Source organism: Poecilia reticulata, chromosome 3 (assembly GCF_904066995.2).
Source record: "Poecilia reticulata chromosome 3, P_reticulata-male-v2, whole genome shotgun sequence".
Lineage (NCBI taxonomy): Eukaryota > Metazoa > Chordata > Actinopteri > Cyprinodontiformes > Poeciliidae > Poecilia > Poecilia reticulata.
Window position 1 is genome coordinate 12,677,626 of NC_088832.1, and position 16,728 is coordinate 12,694,353.

At 40.6% G+C, this 16,728-nt stretch overlaps 1 protein-coding gene across 2 annotated transcripts; it reads left to right on the plus strand.

The window, feature by feature from the left end:
• Positions 1–1,369: 1,369 nt before the first annotated feature.
• Positions 1,370–16,339, plus strand: itgb6 (integrin, beta 6). Of its 2 annotated transcripts, XM_008404458.3 has the most exons (16): positions 1,370–1,900; positions 4,578–4,647; positions 4,972–5,051; positions 5,207–5,405; positions 5,507–5,753; positions 5,866–6,031; positions 6,131–6,292; positions 7,519–7,614; positions 7,881–7,970; positions 9,027–9,161; positions 9,850–10,264; positions 10,370–10,592; positions 11,088–11,182; positions 14,002–14,118; positions 14,273–14,439; positions 15,509–16,339. In XM_008404458.3, exons 2-16 carry the CDS (start codon positions 4,593–4,595, stop codon positions 15,602–15,604), a joined length of 2,343 nt encoding a protein of 780 aa, XP_008402680.1. In that variant the 5' UTR covers positions 1,370–1,900; positions 4,578–4,592; the 3' UTR covers positions 15,605–16,339. The 2 variants fall into 2 exon arrangements, with proteins under 2 accessions (XP_008402680.1, XP_081461233.1); XM_081605107.1 differs by lacking the exon at positions 1,370–1,900 and having other exon boundaries at positions 4,334–4,647.
• The last annotated feature ends 389 nt before the right edge of the window (positions 16,340–16,728 follow it).

Genomic DNA, 16,728 nt, shown 5'->3' on the forward strand with positions numbered 1-16,728 from the left:
CTCCACAGCTGAGGGGACACATGGCACAGATTCCCCCGGGTAACACCAAGGTCAGAGGCCGGCTTTAGGAGAGGCAGACAGCGTGATCCGATATCGTTCATTTAGTGCGATGCACTTCAGCAATTCAACACATGGGGTGGATCTGAGATCAGGAGGGTTTAGCATATCATGGGATATTGGTTCCTGTAGGAAAGTCTGTTAAAATAAAAAAAAATAAAAAACAGGACACTACCAGAGGATTGAATGTTGAAAGAAGGCAAAAAGTGTCTCCAATACCTAGTTGGAAAAAGCTCACATCTGTTCACTGTGGGATGGAGTTGTTTCAGTTTTCTGCGTAAAATGATCACAGCACAATTTGCTTCAGTATGTTTTTTGTTTCTTTGTTTTTATGAAAATCAACATTTTGTACCCAGCATGTGCACTGGAGTCAGGTGAGTGTTTGGTAACATTAGATTCAGATTCACCTACAAGCACATCTTCCTAGGGTTAAGTTTATATCTAACTGTATTGGTGCTGTTATAAATAGAAATTACCCATGTTCAATAAAAAAATCAACATTTTCCAGTGCAGTGATTCTTGAACTTCTACCATACCTTCAACATGTAGTTATGCTTTAGTAAGAAAAATACAGCAGAAGTGTATGCTAATATGAAATATAAATCAACATAGCCAGAAAAACGACTGGGTATGTTTTTATCCAGAAAAAAAGTGCAAAATGAAACGAGGTGACACATTTTTACACGGTAGACCCAAGAATAAAACATAAGTTTTGCTAATTACATAGCAGTCTTTGCAAAGATTGTTGGAGGGTTTGATAAATCCTAAATTGAATGGTGTTGTTTGTGAATACAATGTTCTCAGCTTTGGGATAAATCTGTACTCTAGTGCCAGGTTTGACTTTCACAGTCTTTGTCATGAGGTTACTCACTCAACATGCAGCCAATAAATACACAACTGCAAGCTACATCTTTTAGGATCCTTTAAAAATATTTTCATTATCATTTCAGGATTATTTTTTATTATTTTCTATAGTCACAATAACGTTATCTTGTGACCCTCATGAATAATGAAAAGGTAACTGTAATCCTTATTTCCATTAGCTGCAATATTGCAACCTGAAAACCTGAAAGCATATTTCCTTTGTCTGTTTTATAAACAAAACGTGCATCTAATCTTTTATAACATGGGTGTCATAGTTTTTACCATTCATCTGAGCTTGTATGTATTTACCTACACCTGCATTCTTGCCATACCAGTGCATGAGGGAGGCTGCACCACAGACCAGGCACTCCTTTGCTCAGCTTCTCCTCCTTTCCACCACAAGAAATAATTGAACTCAAGCAAGCACAACCCAAGCAGGGTCCAGATTTATTAGAGGGTTTGCACTTCTGATTCAGGAGCGTTGTGGTGCAGCCTCTTGGGTGCAACACGAGCACATCAGGCAGGTCGACTCTTAATAAAGAAGCTGGCTCCCGTAGAGAGCTCACAGCCCGCAGTTGTTACTGTCACTCATTATCACTGCAGCCTCCCTCTGCACACACATATGGGCAAGCTGGAGCTTGTACAAACACCCACACACGACCCCTGCATGCATGCACACCCACTCACCCACTTTCATATGCACACACACGCATGCACACGCGCGCACACACACACACACACACGCATACTCCCACACCCACACACAAAGGCACACATGAGCCAAGGAGCATGGGCAGCAGGGTCACCCCAGCGCCATGCTTCATAAAGGGCGCCGTTACAATAGGTTTACTGTTACTCTGAGGAGAGCTGGGACACAAAACGACTGATGGTGCTGGTCGGATTTCTTTCCATTTTTCACTTGATTGGAAGGAAGAAAGACTGAGAGCGGACAGCATGTTATCAGAGGACGGCCCTGGAGGTGAGTTTGTTCATTGGGGGTTTATGCACTCCTTCTTTTCTGGGACTATTGGACAAATGCAGAGTTGAGAGAAATCTGACTTTAAGACTTCAGAATGTGCATCAGTCTGAATCTCTTTAAAGGTCAAGCCACTGTAATGACTGGAAACCGATGCACTGACAGACATCAGCAGAAAAGGCAACCCATATTTATCTTTTGCAAAGAGTGACACCTTAAGTCCTTTGTCATATTTGATGGAGTGAAACGTTGCGCAACGTGGTTTCATTGCATCATGTTTAGGCAAGAGGTTGGAGGGAGGAAAGGTGAATTCCCTGGCAGACAGAGAATCAGGAAACGAGGGGCAGTAAACCAAATGAATGAAGGAGGGAGCCTCGTGGATGCATACATCAGGAGGGTGAGATGGATCAGAATACAAGGAGCTGAGCCAGAGGGAGAGGAGTTGAAGGAAAGGATCGGTATTACAGGGGCAGAGGTGGGGTTCGGGTTCGGGGTGACAGATGGAACTCACCCTCAGTCAGGGGGGTGTGACGTTAAATTGTGAGATTCCTCTTAGCTGGGGAGAGCTGTGATATTTTCTCCGCAGCTGTCAATGATTCAACACCTACACAGAGCCACACCCTCCGACCCTGTGAACTACACACATAGCATAGTCACACACTCGCATTCAGGGCCATATTTCATATTCTGCAGCAGGCCTCCGGGGTTGTTTCTGTCAGTCATCAAACTGAAGAATTCTTCAGCGACAACAATGATTCATGAGTTAAATATTAACATATCCATTACTGTTTCTGGGTTATTCTCTGCCCCGGCTGGGTTTGCTCAGAGTCATGCCGGTCTGTATTTGATTAGCATTGTTCATCCCAAGTACAATGATTGAACAGCTGAGTCATAGTTTGGCCTTGGATATGCCTAACAGATGCATCCATAAAGGTGTGAGGAATATTTAATATAATCTAGACAACAAAACAATCCTCTGAATGAGCGTAATTCATGTTTTGTGCTATGTGCAAAAACTGACCCAACTTATAAAAACTAGGAAGGTCCGAAGATTTATCACAGAAGTAGAAGTTACACTTGTAATGCACTTCCAAACATTTAGAGCCAAAGTTGAGTTTTATTTTCTTCTAACGACTTTACTTAAAAGCTACTTTGTGCTTCTTACATCGAAGAAAATCTAAGCTTACCTAAATTTAGCAAAAGCAAATGGGAACTCTCTCAAAAGTATGTGGCAAGACGTGTCATGGTCCGATAAATATAAGATGAAACTTTTTAACCGTAATTCCAAAAGCAACACTGTATATCATTAAAAGAACACCATGCACAGCGAAGCAGGGTGGTGGCAGGAAGCATTATTCTTTGAGGGTCTTTTTTCTTCAGCTGAAACATGATGGGCCTAAATTAAGGTAGGAGGAATTATATGTTAATCCAACATTGGCATAACATGTCAGACTTCAGCTAGAAAGCAAAGGAGGAAGAAGTGCTCCAGCATTAAGCATGGAAATGATGCAAAGCATGAATCCTGAAGAACAAGACAAGAGATACAGAAGATTATGACAAAATACTGAGTGCTGTATTAAGATCAAAAGTGTACAAACTTATTATTATTATTATTGCACTAAAAAGCCTTTATTTTTCACTAAAGGATTTTAGGTGTATTTTCCTCTGAGTTATACAGGTCATAGATCACTATAAACATAAAAAGAAAATTTGAAATGATTTACCATAATCTCATTTGTTTCTATGTGAACAAAACCCCCAGGATTTGAACAGGAGTGTGTAGAGATTTTATTTCAGGTGTACTATAAATCGCCGCCGTGCATTTGGTCAAGGTGTAGCTCTCACTGTTTTTTTCCTCCAATTTGCTATCATCTGTTTTGTGCAATAGATCATTTGAGATGGCCACAGGTGAGTAAATGTAAAGTTACACAGTTAAAAGTTAACATCAATATTTTTGGTTTATTTAGCTTGTCATAGAGAAAAATTGAATCTTCATTGCTCAGTCATACATTCCCAATGTTATTGATACATCTATAAATATTAGAGTTACAAAATAAATATTTTATTAATCTTGTGCATTTATGAATTATGAGACAGTTTTAGCTCCATACCTAACAGGCCTTGGTGAAAGTGACTTTGAAAAATGAGCTGCCGCATTTTGCTCTAAATAAGCCTAAAAATTGCTGTTATTTTTTTTTACTGTGCAACTTAACAACCGGCAGCCCAATGATATGTTTTGTAAGTCCGTGACTCAACGTTTCCTTTCTCATTACATTTTGTGTCCAAAATGTATCATTATAGTTAGATGAATATACTCTCGCGAATAATGTCTTGTAAGGCAAACAAAAGGCGTAGGCTGTCTCAATTTAGGTTATTTACTAAAATCATAACAACAACAACAACAACAACAACAAAAGAGATAGGGGAAAACGATGAGGTCAGAATAAAAGCCTGTGATTTGCCCCCGCCTTCTCTCTAGTCTCACCTGGACGGAAGTAACAGCCCAGGTAAAAGCTGCTGCTCACCTCCTCGCTCACTCCAGGTGCTGCGGTGCGGCAGCGCTCTCCTGTCTGTAGCATACACTTTCAGTCTAAGGAGACATGGCACTGGATTGGTTTCACGCCTGGAAATAGCCCACAAGACAACCCGAAACATTATTCTTCTGTTTCTTCTCACCCAGTATTCTCACGGACTAATGTGGCTTCTACTGCTGAGCCTGATTCTCCGGCACTGGATCTACACCGTGGAGGGTAAGCGGGAGCCTTGCTCGGTCACTGAACATCTAAAGGGCAGCTCGGCTGTCATGTGCAAAGAGCCATGTTTTTTTTTTTGGTGACTTTTAAAAAAACCCCCAGCAATAATCACATATTTTGTGATCAGAATTATTACAATATATTGAAAGTTTTTTTTTTTTTTTTGAAAGCTCCTAGATGTGGTTTCCTGTTCAACTTAATGAGGTCCAGAAATTATACACATCCTGAAATTAAGATACCTTCCTTGAGAAGACTTGGATTTATGTGGAAGCTTTTTTTATGTGGAAGCTCTTTTTATTGTTGAGTTCACTTGTGTTGCAGGATCATGTTCAGCTGTGAGTGCTGCGTCTTGTGATGAGTGTCTGCAGCTCAGTCCTCACTGTGGCTGGTGCACTCAGGAGGTAAACACGATTGTACCTAGAGATGAGGAAGAAAACAACAGAAAAAGCCCATAGAATAGCGATGAAGTTACATAGTCGGAACCTTGTTGTTTTTTGTTTTGTATGCTATAGACTCATCTCTGACTGATGCAACTTTTTTTTTTTTCACCTGTCAGAATTTCACAGACTGGGTTTCAATCTCATCGCGATGTGACACTTTAGATTCCTTGCTAGAAAAAGGATGCTCAAGGGACCAGGTTCAATTCCCCGTTTCCGAAAGTCAAATCCTCCTGGATCGACCGCTTGGGAAGATCACAGACGATGCCAACAGCACTCAGATCTCCCCACAAAAAATGTCCCTCAAGCTGCGACCAGGTATTCAGCTCAGGGTATCTGAAATTAATAATCTGGAGGTTGGTTCTTATTGTCAGAAAACTATTAAAGGTGAGTTTTGTGTGTGTGTTTTGTATCCACAGGCAGTGTGGAGACTTTTCAGGTTAAAGTTCAGCACACAGCGGATTATCCTGTGGACATGTACTACATGATGGACCTGTCAGCCTCCATGATTGACGATCTCAAGATGATCAAAGACTTGGGCTCATCTCTGTCCAGAGAGATGTCCAAACTTACCAGTAACTTTCAAATGGGCTTTGGCTCTTTTGTGGAAAAGCCCGTCCTTCCCTACATCAAGATCACTGAGAAAGAGCTGAGCAACCCCTGCAGGTGCCTTAATAGATTTGAAAGCAAGAAAATGACGCAATGAACTGGAGCTTTCAACAATGTCACATTCTTTTTAGTAAGTTTACTTGTTTCTTTTATGCCTGATTTGTTTCAGTGACTTGGGAATGTCTTGCCACCCAACATTTGGCTACAAACACGTCTTATCGTTGACGAGTAGAACCATCAGTTTCAACGAGATAATCGCTCAGCAACGTGTGTCTGCTAATAATGATGATGTGGAAGCTGGCTTTGACGCTATCATGCAGGCGGCTGTTTGTGGGGTATGATTAACAACAAAAGGCTTTCTCCAAGAAGATTTTCTGTCTGATATCAGGTACCTGGTCGTGTTTCATAGTAAGCGGGTTCTGCTGGTTTTGTAGGACAGGATCGGCTGGAGGAATGATTCCATGCGTCTGTTGGTGTTTGTCAGTGACGGGGACTCGCACTTTGGGATGGACAGTAAAATGGCTGGGATTGTGATTCCTAACGACGGACAGTGTCACTTGGATGCAAACAATGAATATTCAATGTCCACGAAGCAGGTAAAGCTGCACACAAGCATGCAAAGAGTTAATCAGGGAAGGCATACAAGGTGAAAGCAAGTATCGTACTTTCATCTTGACAGAGATCCTAAATTGAAACACGGTGTTTTACTGAAGTATTCACTAAACTTGGTCACATGTTTTCATGTCACAGCCATAGATAAGTTTATTTTGTCAGAGGCTTATGTGATAGACCGACACAAGTATCTCAAAAGGTGTGCTCGTACCGTATTCCGTCCTTCTGAGTCGGTACTTTGTAGAACCATTTTCTGCTGTAATTACACCTGCAGCTCTGTCAGGGTGTTTTTCAGGTCTCACCTCTGAATTTTTATTAAATGTAGGACGAAAGGATTATTCTAACACTTCAATATGCTTTCAGATCTATTCGTCCGTTGAAGTAGCCTCAGAGTTTAGGATTAGTGTTCAGGAAGGTGAGCCTCCACCACATTCTCAAGTCTTTTGAAGTTTATGACGGATTTCCTGCCAGATCCTGTATGCATCCCATCCATTCTTCTATCAAGTTTCACCTGCTGAAGAAAAGCATCCCCACAGCATTATTCTGCCACCACCAGGCTTCAAAATTGAGATGGTGTGCTCACATGTATAGTGACATGTATAGACATGTATAGTGTGCAGAGTTTCATATCTAGGCCTAAAAGTTCAGGTTTGGTCTCATCTGGTGACAGCTCTTTTTTCAGTTTGCTTTTGTCCCCTGTATGTGTTGTTGCAAACTTTCAACAATGGCCAGATTTTTGGAGTGCAAAATTCATACTTGTAAATGGTAAATTGATTGAATTTATATAGCATTTTTCTATGCGTGCCGGTCATCAAAACTCTTTACACTGGAACCTCATTCATCCAGTTTTCAGATCTGTGTAAATTTCTCCAAAGCCTTGAGAAAATGCAGATCATTTCACATTTTTGTTAACTGATATAAATTCAGTTACATTTCTCTATTCCTACCCTGAAACCTGGCTGCCCACGCAGCCACCCCTTTGTCAAGTCTGTCTTTTATTACATAGCTGTGACAAATCTGAGCATGTCTCAGGACACAGTTGAATGTTCTGATAACACCAACCTACTCTATTTTTAGTTTTTGTTTTTAGATAGTTGGGTAGTGAAGTTATTGGGGTTTTTTTATTTTTCTTCAGTCAATCTTTAGCTCAGCTTTAAGGAATTATTTTCTTCAGAGGAGCAAATGCAACTTTTTTTTTCTTTTTTTCCAGGAGTATCCAACTCTCGGTCAGCTGATTGATAAAGTGGTGGAGAACAACATCCTCCTAATATTTGCAGTGACGGAAAAACAGATAAATAATTACAAGGTAAATTCTCTCTTCTGCGATGTTTTCTTTTAGCCAAAAGAGTAAGTCAATGCTTGGAAAAATACTTGTCTTTAGGGAGTGCAATGCTTACTGAGGTTAACATATTTATCTATTGAGCTATATTCTGCTTGTTAGAACTAGCCCAGTGTGTTTTTTTTTTTTTCTTCCGTTGCCCTTTCCATGCTTTCTAATTTTGGAAATTTGAGAAGGGCTGCCCACATTATAACATCGACACTACAGTTTACCTACTTTTGTTTTTCTCTCAGAACTATGCAAATTTCATACCTGGCGCCACAGTGGGAGTCCTGGCATCAGATTCGAGAAACATCCTGGATGTGATTGTAACAGCTTACAAGGTAAATTGATACTTCAGATCAAGTAGGCTGTGCACTGGAGAGAACTGCAGCATTTGCAGCCGTGATACTGTGATAAAGTAATTTTTCCTCTCCTAAATTTCACCATAACTTAACTCTCTGTGACAGTCAGTCTTTCCCTGAATTCCTGCCCTTTTCGCTAGTTTCCTCTTTCATTCTTCTTTCTCCTGCTGCATTTCTTTTTCCACTGCCAGCCGGTGCTTTGTGTCGACATGTTTCGTGGCGAGTTCCTGCTTGTCCCATCCGTTTGATCTTCTCTGATTCAGCGTTGCTCTTTCTTCTCCGCTCCTTCCCTCCGTCGCTCTGGGCTGCGTTGCTTTGTAAATCCCCCCTGGCGGCAGTGACCGGTGGTGGAGTGGAGCGCAGTCCTCTAATTACTGTGCCCACGTACGCCGTTTGTAGCCACGCTAACCGAAGAAAGAGGTCCCTGTTATCACGCTGATTGCAGACGCAGCGCCTGAAGGGAACGCAATACAAACAGAGGAATATTTCACGAAAGTCTGCAGATAATGTGTATTTGTGGTTACTTGGGATTTTGGATTACGGTTTGGCTTCTCAGAGAGGACATAGTTGGGCCACATAGCTTTAAATGCCTTGGAAGTTATTTACTGAACAGCGCTGCACACTTTTGGAGCCGTTTTATAGACCTAATCCGGGTTAGGTTGGGTGTATCCCACAAAGGTCCTAGTTTTTCCTCCTCCATAGCAACACTCACCGTGCGGTACAGTTAAAATTAACCCTCTGTTCACATCCAGACGGTTTGTCAGAGCCCATTCGTCACGCAGCTAGCTCTCCATCTGAGTGTGGCTTGTCATTCTTCTGTCAGCCGTCTTGTTTGGTTAAACACACCTGGCACAATGACTCACCTGCGAGACGCAACTGAAGGTTCAAACATCAAGCGCATCACAGGTCACAAAAGGGTGACCATTTATGGTCTTAGAGACTACGTTTGAAGATAAACAAGGGAATGCCCTCTTTAGTATCTATTCCCTTTCCATACAGGTTACTGAAATGTGAAGTTCATGAACTGTTTTCCAGGAGCTGCGTTCAGAGATTGAACTTGAGGTCCTTGGAGACACAGAGGAACTTCAGATGTCCTTCACAACCATTTGTCCAAATGGCACGGCCTTTCCTAATCTGAAGCGGTGCTCCAACATCAAACCGGGTGAAACGGTCAGTTACTTCTGCTTTTGTTGCTGTTGCATTTGTACCTGTTGTGGTGTGTCATTCATGCAGTGCAGTTCAAAGTGCTGCAGGACTCAGAATTTAACGAGAGAGATAAGGTAGCAGATTGAGAAACACAGCTGCGTGCCATAAAATATACTGCTGATAATATAAGCAGTGAACATCTCAACTGCTTTCTGAGTTGTCCTAGTCAAGCCATGACATATGGGAAACGGTAGCAAATTTAGTTATATCCCCACAATGTAAGTAAATTTAAATCTAAATAAAAAATCTAGGATTGTCTGGTAAATGTTCATGCATAAGTCCAAAGTTTAAGTCTCTCTGTATGAATCTTTTTTTTTAATTGTAACTTTAAAAAAAAAAAACATCAGGAGATCTGCAAAAATCTCATTTTGTGGATGTCTATGCCTGTTTGCAAGCCACAGGAGTTACTGTTGGTATTCAGTTTGTACATGCCTCGTTTTAAATGACACCTCTTGATTAGCTAGTGAGGACATTTTTACGAACGTGTTCACCCCCAAAAGACGGACTGAGTATTAGATAACCAGGTTTTGATTCAGGAAGTGACTTACTTTGCAATTCTCCGGATGTTAGAACACAGTTATTCTGGCAGCGCATTCACAAATCAGTGCTGAGTTTGAATTTAACTGGTTGGTACCTTTTCTTTCCTCCGCAGGTCGTGTTCAACGTGTCCGTGGCACTCTCAGGATGTCTGTCGCGAGCTCGACGCTTTTCCCTCAAACCGGTGGGCTTGCAGGACAGCTTGGAAGTGGAACTTGAGTCTCTTTGCTCCTGTGTTTGCCACCGGCTTCCTACAGCAAACAACCAGTGCACAGAAGGCCAGGGGACTTACCACTGCGGCGTGTGTGTGTGTCAGCCGGGGTTTCTGGGAGCGCAGTGTGAATGCAATGACGAGACTGCTTTTTTGAGTAACTGCCTCGCGACCAATGACTCTGAGATATGCAACGGTCAGGGGGACTGCTACTGCGGCCACTGTGTGTGTCATCCGTCCAGCTATGGCCGGATTTACGGAACAAACTGCGAGTGTGACAATTACTCCTGTGTTCGCTTCCGAGGAGAACTCTGCGGAGGTGAGTTATCGCATGTGAAAGCTGCTGCTTGTCTCTTCATATTTTCTTTTTTTTTTTGGGCGGTGGGTGGGGGAGCCAGTTTCCTGAAGAATTTTACGCTTGTAGGTCATGGAGTGTGTGACTGCGGAAAGTGTCACTGTGAAACCGGCTGGACGGGGGAATACTGCAACTGCAGCAGCAGCACTGAGGCGTGCATGTCGGAGAACGGCAGTCTCTGCAGTGGCAGGGGGAAATGCAACTGTGGCCAGTGCATCTGCTCCGTTGCTGGGGCATCGGGAGAAAAGTGTGAAAGGTGTCCGACATGCATAGACTCCTGCACTTACGCAAAGTGAGTACAAATCGACGTCGTCTTCTCCTTCTGGGTGAATGCGGATTTCACCCGGAAGAATTTGTCTTGGATATATATTTACTTCCTTACCAAAAAAGATACAGCATTGTTATATCTGTTTGTGTTATGTTTTCTCCTTGTGCTACATGATCTGGCTGTTCTTCCAAATCCAGGGATATCACATTTTGTTCCTCTTGTTCACATGTGTCTACACCTTCCATGTCACATCAAAAGACACTAATGTCCCCAACACAGCACTAAAAGATTTCCTTTCTCTGCTGTAGAGCAGCTGTCAGGGCCGGGGCCATTTGATACCACCATTACTGGTGATGGAGAGGGGAGTGCAGCCTTGGGAAAATGTTGATAAGTGTCTAACGCAGAGACTTCTTCCTATGTTCTCTATTAGTGATGGAGCCTCATCCAATCTAAGTTTTCAGGGTTTCCCCTCGGCGAATCATCTGTATTGTTTCTGTGTGTTTTTTATTATTATTTTAGGAGCTGTGTGGAGTGTAATCTGCTCGCGAAGGACGACTTTGGGTTGTGCGATCAAAACTGCAATGCTGCTAAACTTTCCATAAACACAACTGGAGGTAATGAACTTCTACCTGTTCTACCTGCATCAGTAATTCACACAGGCTTTTCACTTACATTGGCAGCAATTTGTGACCTCCACTATTTCGTGTTAAAGTATACACACATTGGTAATTAGCCTGTCAAATGTTAGCATTTTAAAAACAGAGTAATTTTTGTAGTCAGCTGATGCTTCACGGTCCTGGCCCTCAACCTTTGACGCTTACAGCACCATCCACAATTAATGGCACCATCTTACAAAGGTGCAAATAAGAATGGTTGTTATGGTGACCCAAGCCTTAAAGTGCACCTCTCTAACAGTAGATACACCAAGCAGTCCCAGTTCTTTCGTAATGTTTACATATTGCTCCAACTGTAGCATAAATTGTTTGGTTTATGTTTGAGAACACACATCTGCCTCGTTGTACAATGTCCCATTTTCCTCTTTTTAAAAGTAAAAAAAAATTGGACCTCTGGGTAGCCTTATTATTATTATTATTATTATTATTATTATTATTATTATTATATTTATAACCAATCAGGAAGTCATGGAGTACAAAAATATCCCAGATTCTCTAATAAACTAAAAAGTAAAGCATAAATTATAACATTGCTTAAGCTGTATATGAGTAAATGTTAGATTGATTACATTTTATTTAAAAATAAATATGCATGTGGGTTTTTTACTGCAATAATATAAATATACCCACATTTTTTTAGTTCAATATACAACAGAAGTAGAAATAATTCAGGGTATTTATTAACCTTTACCAAAGTTGGCAATACTATTGGATGATGCTGTATTGTTAATATACTGTCATATTAAAGGTTAATTTACCCACAATGTTTCCTCTCATCTACAACTCAGAATTTTTTCATATATGAGGGGGTACCCAAAAGTTTCCAGAATGACGCTGCTGCACGCACAGTTTTCGTAGTACACGATTCTGCCGCTAGTTATTTGTTCAACCACGCCTTCTCAATCAGTGTGCCAAGCGGCGTTGATGTGGAAGGTTTCGTCTACCCGCAGTGAATTTTCTTGTAAACGCTGTTTTGTCCAGCCGTCGTTTTTCTTCATGGAGAAGTTCTATGACCAGCGCGCGACTGAAGCTTTGCTTCCTGCTCCGGAAAACAGCGGTTGATCATCAATTGACATTTCACCATTTTTAAAGCGGGTGAACCACGTGAAAACTTGAGCTTGACACATAGCGTCATCCTTGTAAGCGGTCTTCAACATTTGAACGCTTTCAGATGCTTTTTTTCCCCGAGTAGGAAGCAAAGCTTCAGCCGCGCGCTGCTCATAGAACTCCATGAAGAAAAACGACGGCTGGACAAAACAGCTCTTACAAGAAAATTTACTGCGGGTAGACGAAACCTTCCACATCAACGCCGCTTGGCACACTAATTGAGAAGGCGTGGTTGAACAAATAACTAGCGGCAGAATCGTGTACTACGAAAACTGTGCGTGCAGCAGCGTCATTCTGGAAACTTTTGGGTACCCCCTCGTATTACTTCTGATAAATTCATTGTTTAATTTAAAATCTTGAAACTCTTTTTGATATTGCTCTTCAATTTTGTAGACTATTTTCTAATCATAAAGGGGTATTACATTTATCTGTATACTAGACGTATTTTCTATAAAATTAAAAATTAAAAAAACAAGCAATCAAATGCAATGTAAAATTAATTTTTCCTTTGCTCCCATTGTAGAATTAACTTTTATGATACTAAAGAAAGATGTTTTGAAAGACAATTAAAATCTCTTGAGATATTGATCTTTGACTTATTAATAGGAATCTATATTAGGGGTTTTATTTAAGTTCAGTTCTATTCCCTACAATGTAAAAAGCAAGCTATTGATTTGAGTTGTATAGAATTAAAGTCAAATTACGAAAATTCACCTAATTTAGCTTTGTGAGCTTGTGACTTCAAAAATCTTTAGTCCAGAGGAAGTTGGCAGGGAACAACGAAACTATTTTCACATTGTTTATTGTGCTGAAGTGAACAAGAGGTTTTGGCACCCAAACTCGTATTTCAGATTTTTTTTTTGGATAAGACTAACAAGGAAACATTTCTTGAACAGGCTTTGCTATTAACTGTTGACAGGACACAATTATGCAATAGTTAACGGCAACAAACTGCACACTTTCCCTGCGGGCGACAACAAAACAGGACCTGGAACTGGTTTTGAATCCAGACACGTCGACTTTCACAAGATGTTCAATAAAAAAAAATTAAATAAAATAATGAAGAAATGCCTTGGGATATAGATACTATATACATGTTTGCTCTAAAAGAAAAGGTATAAATGGTTTATACCTTTAGAGTTCGATGTTACTGCTCAGGTTTTGTTATATATCGGGGTCAACATGCTAAATTTCACCTTTGGGTCAGTGATTTGGAGGAATGCCGACCTCAGTCGACTCATGTGTCCATCGGAAGTCTGCGCCCCCATCTCCAACACAAAACCAGCCACATCCTTTCAGGTTCCATAGGACAATGGGGAACATATTATTTACCATGTTGTACAGGCAGAGCTATTATAGCGCCGGTGAATAGCTGCAGGAGCCGGTCATCCTTCATAGAGGGGCCGATTTTAAAACCGCTGTCTCTGTGCAAGCTGAGAGGTGTATCTGATTATCGCTGGAGGTTTTTTTTTTTTTGTCTTTGTGTAACTCGTAGACACCAGATTGTATCGTTTGATATGGAAATCCAAACTGACGGCACAACAGAAGAAAGACTATCCTTTTAGATTCTCAGCTAAAGTACAAAAAGGACCTATGAAATATATGTACTAGATTCACTCCTCATGAAGGTATATGTTCACGTTGCTTTTCAGATTATGACAAGACCGCCTCCATGAAATGCACGCTCAAAATCGAGAACGAGTGCAAAGTGTCGTTCTATCTGATGGCGCGCGAGCCAGGACACGTCGTCTACAATCTCCACATGTATGGTGAGTTTCTCAGCAAAACGCAACAGATTTGGCATCCTCTGAAATTAAAAGGCACTTATCCTGTTCGGATAAGTGTCAAGGTTGCTGTAGAAGCAACATTTGCTATTTTTTTTATGCTTTCCCATGACACATCTAATCCCTTTTCCTGTTTCAGGATGCCCGGAGCCCCCCAACATCCCTATGATTATTCTGGGGGTCTCCCTTTCTGTTGTGTGCATTGGTGTGATTCTACTGGCCGTGTGGAAGGCACTGGTATCGGTGCATGACCGAAACGAGGTGGCGAGGTTTGAGGCTGAGCGGGCAAAAGTAAAATGGCAGACGGTAAGACCTTGATGGCTAAAAGTCATTAAAAGTGTTTCTTAAAACTCGCCCATGCTGTTACAAATTGTACATGTATTGAACCTGTAGTCTCCGCATTAATGCCAGATGCCATCCTATCAAGACTTACTAAGACTTTATTCACGGACACATTATGAGCTATTTGGTTACATAAGGGTTATATTAGCATTGTGCTTTTTGAATATTTTATTTTAATCTTTTTTTTCTAAGATGGACTGATAATGCAAACAAAGTCGATAAATTGTAAACAAAAGAATCACAAGTAGAAATTTATAGTGGATTATTTCATAGTGTGAAGAAGGTTAAAATTATAAACACAGGGTGCGATATATACGTGCAGAAATCTTTGCTAATATCAGGTTAAAAGTCCCATAACGAGTTGCAGCTCGATCACAAATTTTAGTACTCATAAAGGAGCCTCTGTCAAAATGGATATGTTTGATCACTATTCTTGCCAGCATTGGTGGAGTTCCTTTATTAAGACTGATTGGTTTCCTGCCATGGACGCAGCTTTTAAATATGATTCATAACTTTTCAATAGGGTCAACTTCAGGGCCATTCCAGAAACTTAGCCTGCTGTTTGCTTTCAAAAATAGCAAAACAGCAGGTTTGTCTTGTTTGGGACGCCTGTCATGTTGAGTTGAAGACGCTGGAGGTGGCATGTCGTCTTCATTATTTCAAGAAAATGACCCCATATCATGATGCTCCCAGTACCGAGCCTGGAATCGGAACCATATTTTCTTCCGTTTCTCTCCTCTAACCCTGACCACGTATGACGCTGCAAATTTCAGTCAAGTTAATGGTGACATTTTGGAGAAGAGGCTCTCTACTTGGTCGATGCCCTCAGTCTGCGCAAATGTAAAACGCGTAGACGGCGATTCTGATGTTTCAACTGGGTGGTTCAGTGTATTTTAGGAACGTTCAGATTAGATACAAAATAAAACTTTTGCTTTTATGATTTCATTAAGATCCCCAATGACGGTCAAACTGAATATTTTCACCGTATAAATAATTTTCGTTACAGTTGTGTCTTTTCTGTCTTTCTTTTCAGGGGACCAACCCTCTGTTCAAAAGTTCAACATCCACATTCAAAAATGTAACTTACAAGAACACACACAGAAAAGACTGTACTATAAATCACTACTGATGGCAAACTGGAGGCAGCGAAAGCCATCACCTGAGTGCACTTGAGTGCAGGCGCAAGTCTGCGTGAATGAATGTGTGTGAGAAAGATTTTTATTTTTTTTTACTAAACTTTGTTGTGTTAATTCAGAGACGGTGTGAGACAACGGAGAGACATGACAAATTAACTGCTGTCAAAGTGCACTGCCGGTATCGTACTGTAAGACGCTAAACGTCATTGTTTGTGCTCCGACATGCAGTTTGGTAACGAGGGATCCACATTAGCAAGTGGCTGACTACTGAAAAACTGATTAGTTCAAATGTATGTAAATACTGAGTTGTTTTTATCTTTTATTGTATTTGTTGTTTTAATATAAAGCAAGGCTGAGCCTTTAATTATGCAGATCTTTCAGTTGAGTTTTTTTTGTTGTTGTAAATAGCGAACAAATCAAGACGTTTGTTTACTGTGAAATTAATTGATGTTCAGTTTTAAATGAATGTATGTCCTTGGTAGTACTTGACTGCATTAAAGGTTAACGTTTCATCAGGTAAACACAGCAGCATTGTGATATTCTCTGGTCACATTGTCATTGAAAAGTTAATATATTTAAGGTTGCGAGTAGGTCTTTTTTTTGTAGCACTACATTTTCTCTCTCTGCTTGTGGACTGTTTTTCAGGGGGTTATTGGTGAAATCTTGTTTTAACATGTTAATGTTTTTTAGGATTGTGTTGACCTGAATAAAGTTGAATTGCTCTCTGATTGCAGTCTGTTTCAACGTGATTGACATGGGGCAAAAAGAGCTTCTATGTAAATTACTTCAGCTTGACAATTCTGCACACTAACCACACACACACACACACACACACACTAACCACACACACACACACACACACACAGTATGTAGACAGCAATTCTGATGTCTACATACATCAGAATTGCTGATGTAAGTACATACATACATTCATGTATGTATGTGTGTACATACATACATACATATGTATATATGATAGCTTAATAAACAAATCTAATGAGTGTTGAACTCTAGAATTGTGATTAATGAAAGTGTAAAGTTAATGTGTTTTAAAACTGTGTTTATTGTATTATTAAAAACAATATTGTGCGTGGCAATGTCACAAATTTCTGCAGGT